The 24374-nt window shown below is 38.6% G+C and overlaps 1 protein-coding gene across 2 annotated transcripts in view; it reads left to right on the top strand.

Annotated features, from left to right (window-relative positions):
* LOC135203654 (kinesin-like protein KIF27) overlaps window positions 1–24374 on the top strand; it is a 647339-nt gene that overhangs the window by 416082 nt on the left and 206883 nt on the right. The window contains exon 17 of one of the 2 annotated variants that reach the window (XM_064233507.1): window positions 6707–6745. The exons of the other annotated variant lie outside the window; for it this stretch is intronic. Within the exon in view, the coding sequence (XP_064089577.1) occupies window positions 6707–6745 (39 nt within the window). The remainder of the gene's footprint in view (window positions 1–6706; window positions 6746–24374) is intronic. 2 annotated transcript variants of the gene reach the window in all.

Raw genomic sequence — 24374 nt, 5'->3', positions numbered from 1 at the left:
TGAACTCGGCAGTTGATTGACTTATAACGATATGGCCAAATCAGTTTGACGGGAAATAATGTTAGCCGCTAAATTTAAATGCTCTTTTTCTCGCTCGCTCTCCCACTTTGCTTTTTGGTACGTAATTATGTTAACTGAGGTGCCGGCTGATGTGACTGTTTAAGTGGCCCTATTTGGTTAACCGTCGGTGGATCTGGCTTTGTCTGTTGTGATAACATCACGATGAATTTTTTTTTTTTTTTTTTTTTTTTTTTTAGTGGGTAGGGACAGGTCATCGGTTTCGACAATTTTTTTAATATTTTTTTTTACTTCGTTTTTTCCTTACTCGGGGTGGGGGCGGGGGGGGGGGCACTGGCAGTGGTATGGGGGGGATGAGGTTTAGAGTTTCTAGGTAGGGGATAACAGGGGTGGGTAGGGAGGGGGTGTCACCGGTAAGTAGGGAGGGTGTGTCAGGAATAAGTAGGAAGGTTGGTGTCAGGGGCAAATGGGGAGTTGAGGGTAGTGTCAGGGATAAGTGGGGAGGGGTGTCAGGAGTAAGTGGAAAGGGTGGTGGTGTCAGTGGTGGGTGGGCAGGGGGATGTCCTTAGCTAATGGGGAGTGGGGGGGTGTTATAAGAGGGGGATGGGGGGAGAGAGGGGGTACGGACTGCTGGCAAATATAATTTCGGGAATTATGACGAACTAGGTTTTTAAGTTGATTGGTAATGGTAATGGCCATTAGCCATTATTTATAAGGTTATGCATATCGGAATCGCAATTACGTATTCCGGAAACCCTATCGACATCTCGATTTCGACCCTGGCGCGAATTATTGTTAGTCGACGTTTGTAAATCACCCTTTTTTTTAATCTCTCTCTCTCTCTCTCTCTCTTTTCTTTTTTTTCGGATAGTTATTTGCTAAAAGCTGGTGTTCCGTACTGTATTTTGAATTCCTTAAAACCATCTTTCTATTTTGGTATATTTGCTTATTGTTTCGGTATTTTTAGGTGGAAAATAGTTTCGCTTTTTGTATTTTTAGAAAATTTACCCTTGTAAGAATCTTTGTATTGATAATATTCACGTCAAATTCAATGGCTACAATAATAAGTTGAAATGATGAAATAGCACATCACGTTCAAAATGATATAAATAAAAATATGCTTGCAAGGAAATATTTTCAAATATATCAAAACGCCAAATTATTTGCTGCCTAAAAACATAGGAAAATATAATAGAACACAGAGCTGATATATTATATATATTATATATATATATATATATATAATATATATATATATATATATATATATATATATATGTGTGTGTATGTTGTATGTATGTGTATGTATGTAGTATGTATGTATGTATGTATATTAACTTAATTATTTATTGACTTGTTACATATTTATTTATTTATTTATTCTCCACTGCGCAGCTAACTCTCACAGTATCAAGCCATCGTTATTTATAAATTCTTATCTCATCTCCTACTCCATCTATCATCCATTCCCATCTATCCATCCGTTTTTATCATCTTGCGTCTCCCGCAACCTCCTCCTCATCCTCCTCCTCCTCCTCCTCCTCCTCCTCCTGTCTATCTCTTTTCCTTCAATCCCTCAACCCTTCGATTTCAATCGGCGGAGAATATTAATGATGTTAAAACCCGTGGTTCAGTCGTTTATACATTCAGCGCCGGGTGATATATCAGCTGATGCTTTATCTCTTGAAATAATAGTAGTTCGATCATGTATGGAGAGAGAGAGAGAGAGAGAGAGAGAGGCTGGGGGATGTGAGGGTGTGTGGATGTTGGTGGAGGATGGAGAGATGGTGGAGAATTTTTAAAAATATATGATAAGAAGGAGAAAAACTTTTGGTGAATGTAGAATTAAGGAGAGAGAGAGAGAGAGAGAGAGAGAGAGAGAGAGAGAGAGAAGTGAGGAGAGCAGAGAGAGAGAGAGAGGATTTGATTTTGAGTATTTGGATCCGAGGGAGGGGAGGAGAGAGAAAGGTATTTATTTAATCATTACTTTGAAATTTAAAGAGTTTTGTGTATGGATGAAGGGATGCTTCTCCTCTGTACTTTCAAGAAAGTAGGAAAGGAGAGAGAGAGAGAGAGAGAGAGAGAGAGAGAGAGAGAGAGAGAGAGAGAGAGAGAGAGAGAGAGAGAGACGACATTAAAACGCAAATCACAGAAAGAAGTAATCGCGATAGAAATGAATGATAAATGAATAATCGTCTAGTAGAAATGAAAAGACCGCGCTGAATAAACCCTTCTCCTATTCCTACAGGACAGGAGATAATTATTCAGAGAGGTGAGCAGATATCAGGTGAAGCTTAGAGTCTGCAGAAAAAAAGTCACAGAGAGAGAGAGAGAGAGAGAGAGAGAGAGAGAGAGAGAGAGAGAGAATGAATCTTCCTCTTCTTCTACTTGTTCTCTCTGTCCTCCTTCTTTTCCATTCCTAACGCCTTGGTGTGAGGAGGAGGAGGAGGAGGAGGAGTAGGAGTAGGTTGGATGCAAATATTTTCTTTAAGGTTGAGTAAATTTAGCGAATATTGTGGTGTAATGGGCCAGGCGTCCCAGCTTGGGGCAAGATAAGGCTTATCGTCGGTTGGTGGCTGATAATGTTTTTATTGTGACCTGGCGAAAGGGCGTTGAGAAAAATGGGGGGTTGTGTTTTGGGGGGGAGAGGGAGGGGAGAGAGAGAGAGAGGGAGAGTGAGGGGGAGGGGGAAGGTAAGGCTACAAACGCTGTTCATCGCATCGGGGCAGTAACAAGGGAAGAAATGGTTTAGGGGGAGATGTGAAGAAGGGGGGGGGGGGGGGTAGTAGTAAGGGATTCAAATTAGTGTCTTTTTTTCTCTCTCTCTCTCCCTCTTTTTTTTTTTTTTTTTTTCTTTTTTTTTGGCCTTAACTTAAAGATGCCGTGAAAGAGAGGAATTTGTAGGTGACCAAAAAAAAAGGAAAGTAGATTGTTGTTGGAAGAGATAAGGCGGGATTTCTTCTTCGTAGACTTTATTTTGTTTTTTATGTATTGTGTAATCTTTCCACGCCCCCCCCCCCCTACAAACCTTTTTTTTTTTATGAAAGGGAGCCTAGTAGTAGGGACTTTCCTCCATAATGTCTTCGGGAAGTTTCTCCGTGAGATCTGAAATGAATCCGACATTTGATTGATTGATCTGACTCGGCGAAAATGTCTGTACTTTAAATCAAGTTTGTTTTAGGAACATGAGAGAGAGAGAGAGAGAGAGAGAGAGAGAGAGAGAGAGAGAGAGAGAGAGAGGAAGGGATTTGACTGAGGAATATACTAATACTCTTCATGCTTAGTAACGTATTTGAGTGAGTGAATGTATATATGTGTTTGTGTGTGTGTGTGTATGAGAGAGAGAGAGAGAGACTGAGGAATATAATACCTTGATGCTTAGTAACGTATGAGTGTGTGTGTGTGTGTGTGAGAGAAGAGAGCGAGAGAGAGAGAGAGAGAGAGAGAGAGAGAGAGAGAGCTGTTAAAGAGGCAAGGAGCGACTGAAGGAAGCATAATCTAGCGACAGTGTTGGGACAGAACGATGTTCACTCATGTATAAAGAGGTGATATCACGACTCCTTTGCAACACCGCATGGGACTCCTGCCCTGAGGGGGGGGGGTGTGGGGGGTGCGCTTTGGGTTGGGGAAAATGGGGGGGTGGGGGGGAGGAAGGTCGAGATGACAGGGGGCGGCACAAGATTGTGAAGAGAAGAAAGAACCTGCGATTGAGGAAAAGAAAGGAGTGGGTGGAGTAGGAAAGGAGGACGTGAGAGCAGACAGAAAAGGAGAAATGAAAATTGGAATGTGTAATGGAGAGAGATGAATAATGGGTGGAGAGACAAGAAGATAAGGGAAAATTCAAAGAGATAGAGATAGAGATGCAGTGGACACGAGTTGAAGAAAGTTGTCAAGTAAGGAAAAGCGTAAAGCAGGAGTTCATACGAATAATTATCCCATATATATATATATATATATATATATATAGTATATATATATATATATATATATATATATATATATATATATATACATAAAGCACTAGTCTCTTGCCCTCACAAAAACACTATTGAAAAGGGGAAAAGGAAAATATATGATAAAACTGATAGAATTACAGAATAAAGAAGAAATTGGATACAGGCGAAAGAAAGAATTGGAAACTCAATTAAACAAAGAAAGACGAGATATACGGGGAATTGTAAAAACGTGTATGGAGGAGAAAGTAAAAATGACGATAAACGCAAGGGAAATGGGCAAGAAATGGAAGGAAAAAGGTTGAAGCATTGGTAGTTAAAAGTGGAAGAAGTGAAAGGGGAAAGGTGTGAATGATGTGAATAGAATGACAGACAGACAGACAGGCAGAGACTTGAGTGATTTGTAGAAAGGAGAATAGAAAAATCACGGGAACAGTTTAACGTGTGTAATTGAGAGAGAGAGAGAGAGAGAGAGAGAGAGAGAGAGAGAGAGAGAGAATAACCTAACATATAGATGAAAAAAGATACGTAAGTAATTTATAGCAGAAGAGGTAAAAGTGAATTTGGAGAGAGAGAGAGAGAGAGGAAATACATATAAAGATGCACAATAGAATATAAGAGGCTAAAGTGAACTCGAAAGGAAATAGAGAGAGAGGAAGAGATGAGAAGGGAGAAGGAGAGAGAGAGAGATGCAGATAATTACGCGAAGATTGGCCGTAATTTCCAGAAAAACGGCCTTAATTGCTAGGAAAATAGCTTCTTACATTATCTTTTTCCATAAATAGTGAAGATGAAGAGGGGGTTGGTGGTGAGGGGAGAGGAGGGGGAGAGGGAGGGAAAACTCGAGGAGGAGAGAAACGTGTAAAACCAGTTTATCACGAGGCCCCTGGATATATATATATATATATATATATATATATATATATATATATATATATATATATATATATATATTATATATGTGAGAGAGAGAGAGAGAGAGAGAGAGAGAGAGAGAGAGAGAGAGAGAGAGAGAGAGAGAGATGTATACAGGTATTGCACGTTAGGAAAAAGTAGTTTAAATTCCTAATAATGAAAGAATTCAAAACGTGTTAGGAGTACTTAGAATATTCGTTAAGAAAACATTTTTGAGCCATAGTTTATTATATGTAATAAAATCTGAGATAATTTGAGTTACATTAAAATGTAATGAAAGCTTGTTGAAGACCAAAGGGAAAATGTGAATAAAGAAATTTGAAGAAAAATGTCCCTAGTAAAATGTCTAAAACAAAACTTGATAGACGAAAAGAATGCATGATATAATCCAAATCAAATATAGGTTTAATAAATTCAAAAATAAAAATGTGTCTCAGGAGAAATATAATCTTTGGAATACGAGGAGGGAGTTAGATAAAAAAACAAATACATTTGAAAAATACATGAATTCATTAAATACGATATCATAGGAGTATGCGCCCCCTAGCGTTGTGCAGAGCCCGAGTGCGTATATTGCTTTTGTACAGCGCGCGAAATGAACATCAAATCGAATGATATTGACAGGCGGCCGTTGTTCCCGGGGTAGACAGGTAAACAGATACGCAGATGGACAGGCAGGTGTATAGATTGAGGCAACAAAACAGATGGCTCATGAGATAAGTAGAGAAAGCAGATCATTGACTTTGGGCCCAATACGATTGATATCTGTAACAAAAGGACGGACGGAGGACTCGCTCATAAATACAGGTGATCATTTGCTGATTTCATAAATTCAAGGTGGAACTCTCTCTCTCTCTCTCTCTCTCTCTCTCTCTCTCTCTCTCTCTCTCTCGGGAGTTCTTTGTTTGCAAGTGGTACAGATTGCAATATAATGATTTTGTGAGAGATCAAAAAATTTTTTATTTTCTCTCTCTCTCTCTCTCTCTCTCTCTCTCTCTCTCTCTCTCTCTCTCTCTCTCTCTCTCTCCACTGAATGCTGTGATATAGGGAAACTGGACAGTACATTATTTAATTATTTTTCGTATCTTTTCAATGAGTTTGAAATATTGTTCAAGAATTGAATGTATGTTTCTTGTAAAAAGATTCTCTCTCTCTCTCTCTCTCTCTCTCTCTCTCTCTCTCTCTCTCTCTCTCTCTCTCTCTCGTAAAGGTTATTCAATTACTTTTGTAAGTGGCTCACATTGAATTGTACAATTTGTTCCAGAAATGTATTTATCGTATGAGAACATTTTCTCTTATTAACTGTTATCGAGTTTCTTTGTTGCGAGTTTTTCACGTTGTTTTGGTTAAACAGACTCTTGCAATGGTTCATGTTGATGATTTTAGGGCTTATTTTATAGTTTTCACACTTTATACATAGCGATCGAGGCTGTATCTTTGTGATAATGGCCAGTCCCCAACATGTACTACTTATGTATATACGTATGTAAGTATGCATGTGTGTATTATGTATGATTGCAAATGCGTGTGGAAGTGTGTTTCCAGCATTTTTTAAGAAACTGTTCCGTCAGAGGTGGAATGACTTGGCGTTACATGTAAGAGCTGATATTATGCATTATTGAGAGGACTATGTATGTGTATATGTATACATGAATATGCCTGTGTTTACAGGCGTTTAATATAATTCAACCTTTGCAGGACGAATGAGACCATTCTTCAGTTTTAATCTCTATACGCTTATACTTCTTGATGACGTCATGGTGACGTCATGACATCACAGTGATGAGTAATTCTTTAAATATTTCTCTTTTTCATTTCAGGTCAGTATTCCAATGACATGGAGCAACAAGGCAATAATAGTGAGTGAACTTTTATTTTGTTTTTATCATTTAGTTTTAGTTTTCTTTAGTTTGTCCTTCCTGTAGAGACTGACTGTAGTTGTAACTGTAGGACGTTGATTTATGTTTATTTTAGATTTAGATGTAGATTATAAAAATGTCTGTTTTAGGTTACTTGTTTATTTAGCTTTGATTGGTGAAATTAAATGGGGAATTATATTATTTAAGAACTTTATCATTCATGACAGTGTTCATGATTATAATGATGTCACTGTTATTCCTGCTATGGATGATGAATATATATTTATTATCTTTATTTTGCAATGTGTCAACAATGTTGCCTCCGCCTTAAGGAGTGAAATAACTAATTGCGATAATAATCGGGTTGTTGAAATTCCTCTCTCTCTCTCTCTCTCTCTCTGGCGATTATATTAGTAACCGCAATAGTGGTACAAATAATGTTGAGATCTTTGCCCTGCGTAATAAAATAACTGCGATGACAGATTACTGAAATTTGACAATTCTCTCTCTCTCTCTCTCTCTCTCTCTCTCTCTCTCTCTCTCTCTCGTACTACAGGTTTGCGCCTCGTCCTCTTGCACGTACACGTCTGTGACGCGTCGTCTAGGAACGCCACCGCTTGCTCTCGCTCGCTTTCTTAATTGCTCGCGAAGACTCGCCTCCTGCCACTGTCTCCATATCAACGCATGTCACCTGTCCGGGGAGTGAGAGTGGGGGCAGGGGGAGGGAGGGGAGTAGGTTGAAATATGCACTGATTACTCCTCCTTTACTCCCTCCCCTCACGAGCAGGTGTAGGGGAGAAATATGCACTGGGTCCCTAGTTCTCTCAGGGATTTTTCCCCAGGCCTCTAGGGAATTCCGAGCCGTTCAGGGAAATGAGTATAGCTGGCTATTTATTGTTAGGATAATGAACTTCCTTTACCTTCTTTTTCTTCTTCTTTTTGTTTTTTGGGGATTCGTGGTTTCTCAGATAATCATTTTGGCCGTCGAGTTGGGTTTAGATTTTGGCATTACAGTAACAGCGGGGTTTTGGTCATTTTTCTATTATTTTGATCAACTTTGTGGAGATGTTTTCTGTTAATAATAAGTGAGTTTTATGTGCGGGAGTAACTTGTCAAGTTTTTCTTTTATCACGAGCGTATATTTGAATTACAGATATTATATATGTATATATATACTTATATTATGTAATATAATTTTCTTAAGCAGTATAATAAGGGCTGTAGAACGCCTCGACTATAAAATTAGGAAAATGAAATGCTTATATATATATATATATATTATATCTATATATAATATATATATATATATATAATATATATATATATATATATATGTGTGTGTGTGTGTGTGTGTGTGTGTGTATATATATATATATACACACTTTTGGTTTTTACATATATGAATAAGAGAGAGAGAGAGAGAGAGAGAGAGAGAGAGAGAGAGAGAGAGAGAGAGAGATAAAATCAAAGACGAGAAGGAAATTTAAAACTGGGAATGCATGGCAAGAGGAACCACAGAGAAACAAAAGGAGGAAAAGAGAAAAGAAAAGAAGAGAGAGAGAGGAAATTTATTATTGTCTCACGACAATAAGGACAGACGGGGAGAGAGAGAGAGAGAGAGAGAGAGAGAGAGAGAGAGAGAGAGAGAGAGAGAGAGTAGGAGCTGCGAGTAAATAATATTGCTGGATGATATGTTCATTTTGTCCCTCCGCAACAAAAGACACAACTCGAGAAATCGTGAAATGAAATCGAGGTTTTTTAATCAAGCAGACCTCCTGCCCCTCCTCCCCTCCCCCTCCCCTCCTCCCTCCTCCCCTCCCCTTCTATTATGAGGGAGGTTGTGTTCTCCCTCACTCCCCCCTTTCCTTCTCTCTATACATTCTTTGGACTGCCTTCTAATTCTTCTTCTTCTTCTTCTTCTTCTTCTTGTATTTTTTCCTTCTCCTCCACTTCCTCCTCTTCGTCTTCCCCGTCTTCATCTTCTTGTCTTTTCTCGTCTCCTCCTCCATCCTCCTCCTCCTCTCTCAGTTTTCTCTTTCTTCTTTTCCATCTTTCTTCATCTTTTCCTCCTTCCTTTTCCCTTTTCTTCATTCTTCTTATCTTGGTCTTTTTTTCCCTCCTGCTTCCTCTTTTCTTTTTCTTCTTCGTGTGTTTTTTTCTCTTCACTTCCTCCCCCTCCTTCCTCATTTCCTTCCATTTAAGTCCTTCTTTCTTCTTCTTAGTCTTCTTTTTCAATTCCTCCGTCTCCTCCTCTTTTTCTTCTTCTTGTCTTTTTTTGTCCTCTCTCCTCCACTATTTTCTTCTTCTTATTCTTTTGTCTTTTTTCCTCCTCCGCCTCCCCCTTCCCCCTTCTTCTTCCTCCCTCCTCTTCTTCATTTCATTACTTGCTTTTCTTTTCTGGCTTCTTCTCGTCAATTTTCATTTCCATCCGTCTCCTCTTCGTTCTTTTTTTCTTCTTCTGTCTTTTTTCTCCCCTCTCCTCCTCCTCTTCTTCTTCTTCTTCTTCTTCTTCTTACTTCTTTCTTCTCTTCCGCCCCCAACACGTTTCTTGACTGGGAACCGCATGGAGTGATTACTATTAAACGAACATAAATTCCTGCACAGAATGAGGGGCAGCGTTGCTCCAGAGATAATGAAAGACCCCCAGTGAAAGACTCTTCTGAAGAAGAGATATGGGAGGCATGCAAATGTTATTATGTGCAAGAAATAGGGAGAGTTATTATAAAGTATGGGAGGAAGAGTTCTCGTGCATTGGAAATAGGGGAGGGGGGAGTAGGTTTCCGTAAATAGGGGTATTTGTGAACGGAGATGATTGATAAGGAGTTACTGTAGCGTCGACATAATTTATTTAATCATATATATATATATATATATATATATATATATATATATATATATATATATATGTATGTATATATATAATATATATATATATATATATATATATATATATATATATATATTAATAGCCCAGACTTGTTTGAAAACAAAAATGAAATAAGCAATATTGGCATAAAATTAAAAGTAAACAAGTCGTTTACTTTATTAATCATTTTGAGCCAGAACGTTTCCTTTTGATGGTTTAATTTGATAAAAATAATTAGATTTTACCTATCTATCATTAATTTAACTTTTAATCGTAAGCAAGTATAGGAGAAACACAATGTCTTTCTCTTGCAAACACAAACATTCGCAATTCACTACCACGCTCAAGCCAAAGCCAAAAACATTTCTCACCCATTTGGACGATTGAAGGTAGCACCTTTTTTTTGGGGGGGGGACTTTTTTTTTTCTTCTGTGCGATAAAAAAAACTTAACCGATAATCCACCCCCTTCAGTTCGAGAAAGCAGGCACTTAAAGTCCGTATTCGTAGAAAGCGCTTGACATGTCATTCGATTAGAAAGCCGTGTTGCATTTTATTGATTATTTTCCGGTAGGTATTTTTAACTGCTATCTATTTTTAAGAATAGAAGTGACTTTTTATTATTATTTTTTTTTCTGGTACTTATTCGTCATTGTTATATATTGTATATCAATAAAAAAAATCTTTTTTATTATCTTTTTTTTCTGGTACGTATTCGTCACTGTTATATATTTATAAGAATAAAACTGTATTTTTTTATTATTGTATATTAATTTTTTTATGTGGACAACAATATTTATTTGATTTTATTTATTTATTTATTTTTTGGTACCTATTCGTCATTGTTATATATTTTATATGAATAAAAATGCATTTTTTTATTTTTATTTATTTTTTCTACTTCTATTATGTATAGCAAGTAAGTATAGAAGAATTTAATACGCACGGTATACGTACACGTGTATGTAATGTACGCTTCCATAGTTGTGCATGTGTGGGTAATTACTTCTTTTATGTTAATTAGATACTATTTTTCCTGATGGAAGCAATGGTTTATTAGCATCGTAAATTTTTACAGGCAAATATATTGCCATAACTTTTAATGTTTACTTCCAGATGATATTGTATAGTCATGGGTGCTATACTAGTTTGCGTATCTGTTGTGGTTTCATGTGGGAGAGAGAGAGAGAGAGAGAGAGAGAGAGAGAGAGAGGGATTGTTACAGATAGTTTTTTAATTTTTATGTATATAAAAGATTTTTATGCCAGAATTTAAGAGAGAGATTGTTACAGATAGTTTATTAACGTGTTTATGTACAAAAAATTCTTTTATACCAGAATATAAGAGAGAGAGAGAGAGAGAGAGAGTTCAACCATGTTACATATTCTTAGGACCCAACTTTTTTTTCTTTTCTCTCTCGAAAGGGGGCAGTAGTGTGGTGAGGGTGGGGGAACTGGCGTACTGGGAAGAAGAAGAAGGGGGGGGGAGGGGGCTGGGAATGCCCAACCGCACTACAATCGCTGTATGAAATATTCTCAAAGTGAAGTGTTTCTTTTGTTTCGGAGAAGGGGAGGAGGAGGAGGAGGAGGAGGAGGAGGAGGAGGAAGCCGAAGTCTTGGAGGTTGAGGCAAAGGAAGAGAGGAAGAAATTGGGTGCATAGAGGAGAATGGAGAGAGAACGGTAAAGGAGAGGATATCGGTTGTAGATAAAGTAGGCGTGGAAGAAATAGAAGCTATGGAAAATAAATGACGTATAAAGAGAGAAAGTGGAATACTCTGATGATGAATAGAATGATATCTAAAGTTAAAGAAAATTCGGTGTAAAAGAGATGAATTCTAGCAATTTCGTATACATTAGGTGAGACAGAGAGAGAGAGAGATCAGAGACAGAGAGAGAGAGAGAGAGAGAGAGAGAGAAGACCAATCGCATAGAAAAAAGGTAAAATAAAAAACTAGTTAAAAAAAAAGTTACAAACGAAATGTGGATCTATTGGTATATAATAGTGTTCTTTGACGGAAATATCTTGGACATTCTATTTTGAATCAACGTCTGTCATAATTGAATGTACACTTTCTTAAAATAATTGCTATATCAACTCTTAAATGATGTGCAGAAAATGTGATAAAATGTTGATTCATCTATATTTAAATAATTTATAATAAATATAACTATATATATATATATATATAATATATAATATATATATATATATATATATAAAATTATCAATGAGTAACGTATTGGCAGGAAAGGACAATTATCATTTATTATATATAGATATTTACCTAAACCATTAGAAAAACGATCAGTTATATATATATATATATATATATATATATATATATATATATATATATATATATATATATATATATGAAAAAATTACGAGTTATTATATATGGATATTATTTACTTACATCATCTGACAAATAATCAGTTATATAGATATAAATCTTCTTTGTACCATCGCTTTTTCTTTCTCTCCTTTCCCGGGGTTTTTTTTTTTTCTTTCTTCTCTCCTCCTCTCCTCCTCCTCCTCCTCCTCCTCCCCTCCTCCCCCCACCTCCTCCTCCCTCCTCCATTCCCACCAGATGAAGGAGAGCGGTGGCATTGACTCAAGAAAGAAACAATACGGCTGGAGTTTTATTGTATTTCAAACTTAGCTTCCTGTTCTTAAACCACCCCTCCAAACCTCTCTCTCTCTCTCTCTCTCTCTCTCTCTCCTCTCTCATCTCTCTTCTCTCTCTCTCTCTCTCGACTCGAATTGCCCTAATTTTTATTCTTCCTTTTTTTAGGAAATTTGTTTACTCTCTCTCTCTCTCTCTCTCTCTCTCTTCTCTCTCTCTCTCTTCTCTCTCTCTCGTAGAATTTTGTTCTACATCTTTTAAGGAAGTCTGCTTATGTATTCTGTGGTCAGCTGATCACATTGTTAACAACTTCATAACCTTAACGCGGTTGTTAATGTGCTCTGTGTGGTTGTTACTTGTGTTGTTATATTTATGTAATGTTATAATAACATCAGCATCATTATTGTCATGTAATTCCCAAAGAAAACAAACAATTCCCCGTTATTTCATTCGGCTATGGGAGCAGGAAGGAAGGGTGCCTAAATTTTAGGGGGGCCCAGATCCGTAGCCAATGAACTGTCAGCAGCAGACGCTGCTGATTTGTGATTGGCTGGTGGCGGGCGAACTAAAGTCTCCCTTATGCATGATTGAGTCTTTCGATTTCTTTCCAAAAGGGGGTGGGGGGGGAGGGCATCCTAAGGGATTTTGGAAGCTGATGTCAATTGTGAGGGAAAATTTAATGGTCTTTATTGTAAGTAATGTTCTGGTGTGTGTTTTTCCGGCACTGAACGTTTTTTTTTTTTTTTTTTTTTTTCATAAGTAATCGTCTCGCGGCGGTGTTTCCGAATTGAAATGTTAGGAATTGATTCTTTTTAACAACCTTTGGAAGTTTTTCGAAAAATGTATAGATTTTAATTCGTATGTCATATCGGTGACTTGTTCATTTCATATTTGTTCAGAGATGGATATCTGCCATCCGCAAAGTACTTTTCATTGGGTACATTTTTGTTTTATTGATTTCGTTGTATCGTATATACCAAGATGAATGTGTACGTATACATACACACATATGTATCTTGAAGTATTTTTAGGTCTTCATTTCTAACCCACTTCAAATGGCTGCTATTCTTGTACGCGATAAATTATAGACAGTCTGTTTTTTCTCTCAAGTTCGATCACAATGTTACGACCCCTTATCCATCCACTTTTGAAACGAATGTTTTATTTTATTTTATTCTCTTCTTTCGATGCTTCTTCAAACCATATATCCCGCAAAAGCGTTTATGGCGTGATAATTCCCACCTGGAATTGTGGTTGGAATTTCCCGCTGGGAGTAACTTAGGAATAACTTAGGAGTTATTTAGCCCTTATGCTTTGCCTCGGTCAGGAATTATTAGGAAGCTGATGTGAAATCCATAGTTTCATTGCACGACAATTGCGTCGGGTCCATCTCCTCCTCTTGGGTATTGAAAAGATATTGCGGACTTCTCAAATACAAGTTCAAATGACTGCGGTAGTTTTTTTTTTTTTTTTTTCTTAAACGCCTTCGGGGAGGAGTTTTTATGGTAGCGGATATTTATCTCTCTCTCTCTCTCTCTCTCCCTCACCGTTATTATGGTGGATATTTGTCTCTCTATCTATCTCTCTCTCAGTTATGATAGTGATAGTGGATCTCTCTCACCCTCTCCCTGTTATCATGGTGGATATTTCTCTCTCTCTCTCTCTCTCTCTCTCTCTCTCTCTCTCTCCCACACAGTATGGAGTATATGGCATCAGTACACTCAGTTAAGAAATATATATGATTCCAATATATGCTGTTTGTTGTATACGAGAGAGAGAGAGAGAGAGAGAGAGAGAGAGTGTGTGTGTGTGTGTGTGTGTGTGTGGACGTCGGCGAGTGTGAGTGTGCACGAGAGGAGAGAGAGAGAGAGAGAGAGAGAGAGAGGAGAGCAGTAAGGGGGGAGGGACGACCGGGTGTGGTGGTAAAATAGCCTGTATTGTTTAGGCCGTCAGGAGGATGCTTGACTGGCCCAGCTTAATCTCGACCCGATTGTCGCCTGTCATAAGGTAGATATCTCTTTGCACCTCTCTCTCTCTCTCTCTCTCTCTCTCTCTCTCTCTCTCTCTCTCTCTCTCTCTCTCTGTCCTCTACGAAGTCCGTGAGATTTAGGAGTTCTCTATTATGTCACATGTTTGGGTCAGAACTCTTGATGGCTGTGAGAGAGAGAGAGAGAGAGATTGTTCGACCGAGATGAATATCTTTTTACGAAATAGATTTATTGTTTGTTTTATATCTTTTACGTAGGCCATTTGGATTTTGTTATACTTATAGTATATCTTATTAGCGTTGACGTTATATTTCAGTGTGTAGATAATAGTTCACTTTAGCGTTAAATGCATAGTTTTATTTGAACATTAGGTGCGTTGGGTTCGAAATGCATTCTCGAAATATATTCAGGGAATAATCCGTTAGCTTCTTCGAGAGATTCATATAAAGAGGAATACATCGGAAACATATCCCGTGTATATTCGGGTGTATTCTGCAGATATCTCTCTCTCTGTGTATCTGTAAGTATATTGTGCCGTTTTTACTCGCGTATTTTCATTTCCAACATCCAAGGAGGAAAAATTTAGAACATAAAAGATGCACAAACAAAAAGACTCATCCCCTTTCAAGTACACCACATCCCCCCCCCCCCCCTTTACCCCCCTTTCCCCCCTCCCCCCCAATCCCCCCCACTCCATCCTCTTCATTCCATCTCATCTACCCATCCCCGATTGCTGTCAGTCCCTCTCCCCCTCCCGATCAGTCTCCCCACCCCCGTATCAGTCCCGTACCAACCTTCCCTGTCACAAAGAATTCATCAGCTGCTTTGATGTCGCCCAACTGGTGTGTCTTTAGTTATTATTTGGGCATTTTTTGTTCAAAGATAATGCTGAACTTTTTTTTCTTTTTTCTTTTTTTTTTTTTTTTTTCTTTTTACTCTTTCGGTTCTGTTCAACTTTGAAGTCACTTTTCATGTGAAGTTTAAGAATTCTCATATAACTTTTTTTTTCCTTTTCTTATTGGAGTATTGTTTACGGTTTTTTTGTTTTTTTTTTTTTTTGTATTTTGTTGTTGTTCTGGTTCATGTAAATAACTTTTTTTATATATATGTTTATTAGAGGATATTTCGTTCCTATTTGGTTTGATCAGAACCCTAATCGTATATATGCTTTGTATCAGTTATCGAATTCCCTCAGATCAGTTACTATTACCGTGACTAGTATAGTAGATAGTACAGACATGATTTCCCATTGAATAGTAGTTATACTCTTCCAGGTAAACTCATACCCTTCAGTCAGCCATTTACTACCAACAACTACTACATTCATTCATAACTTTATGTAGAAATATCTATATAGAAGGTATATGGATGAGCGTCGTCATTACTACTGGTATTACTAATAAATACTATTCCATTCATATATTGATTTCACTGTACCATTCATAAACTGATTTCTCTATACCACTCATTCACACATTTCACCATACTATTCATAAATTGACTTCACTATGCCATTTGTATATTGGTTTCACTATACCATTCAAAAGTTTATTTCACTATGCCATTCGTATATTGATTTCACTATACCATTCAGTGGCAGATTTCACTTTACCATTCAAAATTGATGTCACTATACCATTCATAAATTGATTTCACTATACCATTCGTAAATTGATTTCATTATACCATTCATTCGTAGATTCCACCATACCATTCATAAATTGATTGAACCATACCATTCAGTCGCAGATTCCACCATACCATTCATAAATTAATTTCATCATACCATTCAGTCGCAGATTCCACCATGCCATTCATAAATTGATTCCATGCCGTAGTGACTCCCAAAGTCCCTAGTCTAGTATGGTTTCATTTCCATATAAGCCTTCCTGCTCTTTGTATATCAGGAACCTATCGATACGTCTATTAAGAGTCGCCCTGTCTATTAACCGTCGTCCTGTCTGTCTGTCTATCTGTCAGCTCTCCGTCCATTCATCCCTCAAAATCCCTGTTTCTCTGTCTCCCATTCAGGTCCTAATGTAGGCATTTAGTCAAAAGATCCAAGAGACTATCCGGTTTCTTGGAGATGCGGTGTAATATCATGGCGTGTAATTTGTCGGTACTCAAAGAGGCATCTACCCCCAGAATCTTATGGTTTTTTTATAGTTTTTTTATGTTTATTTATTCCTTTTTTTATATTTTTATTTAGTTTTCTGGTCGCTAGATCGTGGCGATGTTGTCGGGGTTTCGTATCCGAAAGCTGTGCAATGGAGTGTGTGATCCGCATTTCCTGTTGTGTCAATGACTAAGGGAAAATATTAGTGGTCCGGGTGCCAGGGGTGGGGAAGGGGTGCTATGGCCTATAGGCGTACGGAAGGATTTAGGAGGAAGTCATAGGATTCGGGTGGGACAGGAGGAAGAAGGAGGAGGAAGAATCCTTTTCGTAAGGATGTTTCGTTTGCCGTCCATATATCTCTCGAAATGTGTCGGGGAAAATTCATGTTTTCGAGACGGGATTGGTTAAGCTGCCAATATGGCCTCGTCCCTGCTTTCGGGGGGAAGGTGAATGGAAGAGAGTCGAATAAACTGTCTTATGCAAATGATCCAGGTTAAATAATTACACGTTTAACGATCAGATCCTGAAGGCTCTGTCGAATTTCTTTTCAGGATTTGAACTTTTTTATATATTTTTTTTTTACCCTCAGAGATTTTGAGTTAGAGTATTGAAAGGGAACTTCATCGAGTATTCTGATATTTGAGTTAGCGTTTTATAAAAAGACGTCCTGCAAATATTCTGTTTTCGAGTTGTGATTTTAAAAGTCAAAGATATTTTTCATCGTCATTCACGTATGGGGTTTATAGATTAACGATAGGAGGGGTGGCAAAATAGGAGTATTTTATTTATCGTGTAATTGATTCTTTACATTTTTCATTTAGGCTAAGTAAGATACGACCTTTTTATATCTAGATCACATATTTATTTATTCAGTTTTTAAAATATTTTTAGCTATTTTCATATCTATGGCCTTGCTTTTATCCGCTGACGTGCAAAGAATATTCCCCGTACAAGCACCTTTGATATTACAATATTACGGGTTAATCCTTGTTTAGTTTTTCTTTTAATATTTTCCAATAATTAGGTTTTGCCTGCATCCGCTCTAGTTTCAGGTCATGTGTTTAAATAAAGCTTCGTCCTTTGGTCACGTTCATTAGGATAACCTTTCCATACCTTTATACTTCGGTATTTTTATACATACTAAGCTGGCATTTGCCATTTGCGTATTGGTTTGACGTATACATCTCTTGACAGGGGAGAAAAGTTACGTCATTACGGAATACGACTCGACGTATTTCGTATCGGGACGTTGATGCGCAGAATCGTCACGTTTAATTGAACTTTTTTTTTTTTTTTTTTTTTTTTTTTTTTTTTTTTTTTTTTTTTTTTAGGTCCTCTGTTCTTTGTTGTGTTCTTTTGTGTCGGTTTTTTGTTTTCCTCAAATTTCCGAAGGGTTGGAAATTGCTAGGGTTGTGAGGGTGAGGTGTGAAAAATTTGCTGGCTCTCTCTCTCTCTCTCTCTCTCTCTCTCTCTCTCTCTCTCCCCAATCGAAGACCATTCATACGAGCGCGTGAAGTGAAGATTATGTGCGATTGAAATTCCTCTGGAGTCAACAAAAGAACGGCGAACATGATATGCTGTTTCGGAATGGGGCCCCGCACCCCCTCACCCCCTTTCTCAAACCCCATACCCCATCCTCAGGAGATGAATGGGGAGAGTGGATGCGACCGGGGTATGGGGGATTGGGTTTAAGGGGGGTGAGGAAGGGGGAAATACACCGAAATGTGTGAAAAATATGACCGAAATACGTAAAAAAAAGGGGGGGGAAAAATGGTGATAGGAAGGTATAAACGCAACAGATCTTCACAACAACAGCGGTGTCTTTGTCGCGGTTTATTTTTGCCCTTTGTAGAGAGGGAGAGAGAGAGAGAGAGAGAGAGAGAGAGTGTGTGTCAATGTTTCGAGGCGTCTTCTTGTGTTGGGGAACGGCCGGGTGTGAAGATTTTTTCTAGCTCGCAGGATATATATTCCACCTTCTGCCTTCTGCTGAGTGGAGTGGGTGTTTTGGGGCGGTCTGTGCCTGTGGAGAGAGAGAGAGAGAGAGAGAGAGAGAGAGAGAGAGAGAGAGAGAGAGAGAGAGAGAGGTCCTATTGCGGACTTAAAGGTAGTCGATGGCGAACGGGAGAGAAAGGAATCGCGCATTCCCTATTGGCGAAGGCCATATGAAAAGGCTCTCATTTCTTAGAATTTTCCTTTCGGCGGGGATACCACACACACACACACACATTCTCACTTTTTTTTATCCTTTATCACACCTCGCCATAGATGGATATATTCTCCGCGCGCGGTTTTTGTTTGTTCCTCCTCTCGGCCTCTCTTTTTTAGCGGTAATTAATATTGGCTGCTTGTGGGTATGTTTTTTTGCCTGGTAGTTTAAATTTTTGAGATGGATGAAGACCAACGACTGGCTGTTCATTCAACGTTATGTTATGAATATGGTTATGAGTCTTTTTTTTTAAGATTTTAGAATTAGCCTCATCACTGATTTCGTTTCATGAAACCTCGGTTGACTTGATTTTTCAGATGGAATGAAACTGTGTGTATATAAACATGCATTTAATTATGCGTTTGAAGATGCGTGCTTGCGATGTAAACAAGCACAATATTATTAATAAAATGCTATGTGCAAATATACATCTGCGGCCTTGTGTATTACAGATATAAGGTAAATGGAAGACATCAAAAGTAAACAAAATATTTTTTTCAATAAATTCAGTCATCAAAAAGTATTTTCTCCACTCCTGTTTCTACGTTATTTCATGCGGGGTCTTAACCCCCTCCCCCCACTCTCCCCCTCCCCTCTAAATTGCTAAATTGTGACCTCAGTCATTCCGGACTGAGTATGAGGGCCGTTTATTTTTAGTTTGGTTTTACGATTATCTTCGAATAATTAGTGGGTACGATTCGTGTTGCCATTGTTTACTGGTTGTAATTTTCCTTCAGGTAAAGTAGTTCCATGAAGAGTCAGAAGGCTGTATACTTTTGTGTTGCGTTATAAACCGGATATATATATATATATATGATATATATATATATATATATATATATATATATATAATAATTATATCAAATACATATATTTATAGTTGATTGTTTCCTGTCTTGTATATATTATGGCATCTATATGTTTAATGTATATATATGTATGGATAGATATCACATTTATATAGATATATATATATATATATATATATCTATTATAATATTGATCTATATATAATATGTATATATATCAAAATATATATTAGAGTGAGATGAGCACGCTGACGATCTGTGGGTTAGAAGCCAGGGCGAGAACAGCGAAGCCACCAAAGGCCGTTTGTGTCGTGGTGTTGGTGGTGGCCGCAGGGGACTCATATTGTGATGAGAGAGAGAGAGACGAGAGATGAGAGAGAGAGAGACGGATAGAGAGAGGTTTTTTATAAGTGTAAATATGTTAAGGCTGGAATGTAGTGTTGAGGGTACTTGAATGGAAATTATAGTGAAAATCTAGAGTGATATTATTATTTTCATTGCGTTCTCTACATCGCTGCTTTTATCATAATAGTTATAGTGATAATCATAATAACATTTAATAAAGACAAACGCGAACTCAACAAACGTTAATAATGATGATGATGATGAAAGCACTCACATTAATAATGTTAATGATAATAATAAAACTAAGGGGTTCTCAACAAGGCGATGTCTTCTTCTCTCACGCCCTTGATAAAGACCAAGAACAGCCCTGGAGGTAAAACTCTAATTAGGGAAGGAGAGCTGAGGGCGTGAGGAAACTTTCTCTTTTTTTTAACTTTCTTTTTTTCCTTCTTTCTTTCCTTTCTTTCCCTACGCTGTTGGAAGTTGGTTACGGTATGGGAGGAGTGGCCGAGTGGGTGATATGCATATGGGAAAGAAACGATCTTTTATAGAGTTAAGACGTTTTGCACTCAATAGATGGCGCTACTAACAATAATAATTCCGTTTTGGGAATATATCGCTGTGGTGACTTTTGCAGACGACGAATGGATCCAGTGATAGAGTGGATTTTAGTGAAGGCAGTCTCTCTCTCTCTCTCTCTCTCTCTCTCTCTCTCTCTCTCTCTATATATATATATATATATATATATATATATAATTTATTTATTTATTTATTTATTTATATTCACGTTCACATCTCCTTCTTACAGCGAACTTTTGCAATCGCCTGCCGCAGTGAATTCGTCTCCGAGTTTGCTAACTCCCCAAAGGAATTCTGTTGCTTTATTGTGCGCAACACTCGAGTCAAACGTCTCGTTCAATTATTAAAAACCGCCTTCGCCTTGTTGTAGAGGTCACCAGATTTGAACAAAATAGACCGGACGCTTTATTTGAACTTTTTTCGATCAATTTGTGTGCTTGCCTCAAGGAAATATACAGAGGTTTCATAGAGGTCTTGCTTGCACACACACACACACACACACACACATACACCGTATGAGAACGAGATGAAGAAAGAGAAGAACAGATATATTTGGGGTCCCCCTGTAAAGAAGAAAAGTAGGAGGTTGAATGGGGGAAGGGTATGTTCTTGAGAGGGGCGAACTGTTTCCCAAAGATGATGTACAACCGTCCAGCAGAAGCCCTCTCTCTCTCTCTCTCTCTCTCTCTCTCTCTCTCTCTCTCTCTCTCTCTCTTGTTTGTTGTATTCGACCAACATCATAGAGAAGAAAACTGAGGCGAAGTCGGATTTTTGTCCAAGTTTGCTTAAATAGGAGTTGGGTTCCTCTGTGTGTGTGTGTGTGTGTGTGTGTGTGTGTGTGAGTGAGAAGACACCCTCCCACCCCGTCTCCATTAAGGAAATTATAATATTCAGGCGACGGCGGTGGTAGTGAAACTCACAAAGTCTCCGCCTGGCTGAGAGTAATGACTCTCACTGCTGAAAAGGATCCCCAGTTCGTTTCATGTTTACAATTATTCTTCGGGATTACAATACAGGTAGTCATTCACCCCTACCCTGCCCTCCCCCTGGGCCCCACCTTCCCTCTCTCTCTTCCCCCTTTCTAGCTACCTTCCTCCTCCTCCTCCTCCTCCTCCTCCTCCTTCTACTCTTCCTACACCTCTCTCTCTCTCTCCCCTCCCGTTATACCGAGGGAGAAAGAATCCTCCGAGGGGAACACGAACGCTTTTATTGGACTCCCGGGGACGCCCTCGACTTCAGGGAAGGAGGATGGGGGGGGATAGGGACGTCTCCCTCGATTCCCAAAAGGGAGCTTTTGGAGATCACACTCCCTTCCCGCTCCCCTACCTCTCCCCCCTCCTCCTCCTTCCCCTCCTCCTTCCCCCTCGTTGCCAGTTCCAACCACCCACCCTTCACTCTTTTCAATAACTTCTTTTTTTTTTTCCTTCTTTTCGACTTGACTTTCGTCAAGGGTCAAAGAACACTGTCGTCTTCATTTCGATTTTTTTCGTCTTTTTTGTCTATTTCTGTCCCAAATACGTATTGCTGTGTATGCATATGAATATGTAATATATATATATATATATATATATATATATATATATATATATATCATACTTATAAATACATATACTCATAATAAATATAGGCTATATGTTTATATAAAGTACACATTAAATTTACTTATAACATTTTGTACCATCTGAAAGACGTTGAGGTTGAACAGTATACATAAACATCCGAATCAAGTCTTTCGTTCTATTCATAGAAAGTGGCAATTCTTTATTGTCTTCATCATTATATCCTCTCATTTTCCCACTCTTATTATTTCTCTTCCTTCAAAGGACACTAGAAGTATTAAGGAGAGACAACTCATTTCATGTATAAGTGTCTTAAGACTTAAGAAGAAGAATTCTTGTGTTTGTGTATGACAGCGGAAGCTTTTCTCGTCGTGTTCCTTGTCGTTTCTGGTCGCGTTCGTCGGTTCATTCACGGAATTTGAGTTTCACAAACTTGCTTTATGAATCTGTATATTAGTTGGTTAGGTATTTGTGCTATTTCACTGTTTAGTTTTGAAAATATGTAAGTCGTTACGTCCGTATGTAATTGGTATATACGTGTCCAAATAAAAAATTGTACGTGTCAGTTTTAGGTGTGTCTGCATTTTCAGCTTTTTAGTTTGAAATCTCTCGTCTCTCTTTTCTCTCTCCTCCTCCTCTCTCTCTCCTCTTCTCTCTCTCTCTCTCTCTCTCTCTCTCTCTCTCTCTCTCTCTCTCTCTCTCTCTCTCTCTCTCAAAATAGTTTGGCAATTTCATGTCCTATAATAACATACTTGTTATTATAGGACTGCATTACAGTGTTACGTCTTAGTGTGACATTCTCTCTCTCTGTCTCTCTCTCTCTCTCTCAGTGGAAAATATCTGCCTGGATATTTCATATGTTAGAAAGTACTTGTCAGTTATAGCTATCTCACTTTGTACTGCATTGGCCGCCTCTCTCTCTCTCTCTCTCTCTCGGCGTGCAAAATGTCCTTCGTCCAGCCTGGAGGCATCCCCGAGGACGCGCCCGACGATGACTGTTATGCCCCTTTTACGGGCTCCTTCGTGCTTTACATAATTTCAGAAGACACGGCCACCTGGCCCAGGTCACAACTGGGATATAATGGGAGTTTAAGAAATATGGCGGCGTGTCAGGTACCAGTTTATTGGGACCCGATGGCTGTAACGCCGAATTTTATGGTCAATACAAGGCCTGGAGTAGATATCATATGGTCTTGCTTCTCTCCCCTCCTCCTCCTCCTCCTCCTCCTCCTCAAACTCTTCCTCCTTTCCTTATCTTTCTGTTTCCTCGTCTTCTATCTTTTTTTTCTGTCTTTAGCATTCGTCAATTTTTTATCGCGATTTTTTTCTTATTTTATTATCTTTTGTGCAATGCTTGTTTTATTTAAATGTCAATAAAATTTGGATTAATATATATGCCAATTGTCGGTAGAAAATGAAGGTATAAAGGACTTCTAAATCATATGTTAGCCTCTACATATGAAGAACCCTTGACATCACGTTATTAGCTTCTGGATGAAGCTCGCTACTGAAGGATATGTAAAAGCGAAAAAAAAAAACAAGCTCTTGGATTTGCGAAGGCTAGCCCAGGCTTAGGGGGCCTAAGGACACCCCCCTCCCCCTTAGGAATTCCTTGCCTCATCTCCCAGGAGTCATTTGAATATGCTAAGCAGGGGCCGGCATTTTTGGCACCTTTTGGCACCGATCATCCTCGCCTATGGAGTGCGGGCGGTCACTCTCCACTGGCCTCTTCTCTCTCTCTCTCTCCGCCGTGTCGTTGGCGATGAGCCTCCTCGCAAGATGGTCGGAATGGCTCTCGTGATTGTGAGGAGGTGGTCGTTCTATTATTATCTAACGTTATATCTCTCCGTAAGGGGAGGTGAGTGCCGTCAGTGTACCTCATCTGGTGCGCTGTTGGCGTTACACTATACTCGGTTTTTTTTCCATCTGTCCACCCGCCTGTGGTGTTTGCGTATGGTAACGCTGCGTCCCGGGCTTTAGATAGTTACATTCAGCTTACATTCAACAATTATAATAATATCCTATTTCGAATATTAACGGTGTAATTCGCATACAGTAAATTATGAAAACACTTTTCAGTTGCAAATGTACACCCAGATATCCTTTTATTTGCCTAAAACTTACACATAGCGTAACTATCTAAAGCTCGGGACGCAGTGTTACCATACGCAAACACCGCAGGCGGGTGGACAGATGGAAAAAAACAGAGTATAGGTACTTTGCAGCGTCCCTTCGGCGTCTGGCTGCTGCAACCACTTTCATTCCTTTTGCTGTACCTCCGTTCATATTCTCTTTCTTCCATCTGACCTTCCTCAACCCTCTCCTGACAATATTTTTTCACAGTGCAACTGCTTTGCCGTTTTCCTCCTGTTACATCCTTCACACCTCCTTTACTCTCGGTGTCCCTTTTCTGCATTGAATGAATGCATAGGGTCCCGCTGCTCAAAATGTTATATTCCATTCCCTTCCATTCAGTTATTCCTACACTTCAGGCGTCGAGGAGGGCTCTACGCGCAGTAGAGTTATGTGACCGTCT

Source organism: Macrobrachium nipponense, chromosome 36 (assembly GCF_015104395.2).
Source record: "Macrobrachium nipponense isolate FS-2020 chromosome 36, ASM1510439v2, whole genome shotgun sequence".
NCBI lineage: Eukaryota > Metazoa > Arthropoda > Malacostraca > Decapoda > Palaemonidae > Macrobrachium > Macrobrachium nipponense.
The sequence above is the reverse complement of the archived record's forward strand: the minus strand, read 5'-3'. Positions and strand labels throughout refer to the sequence as shown.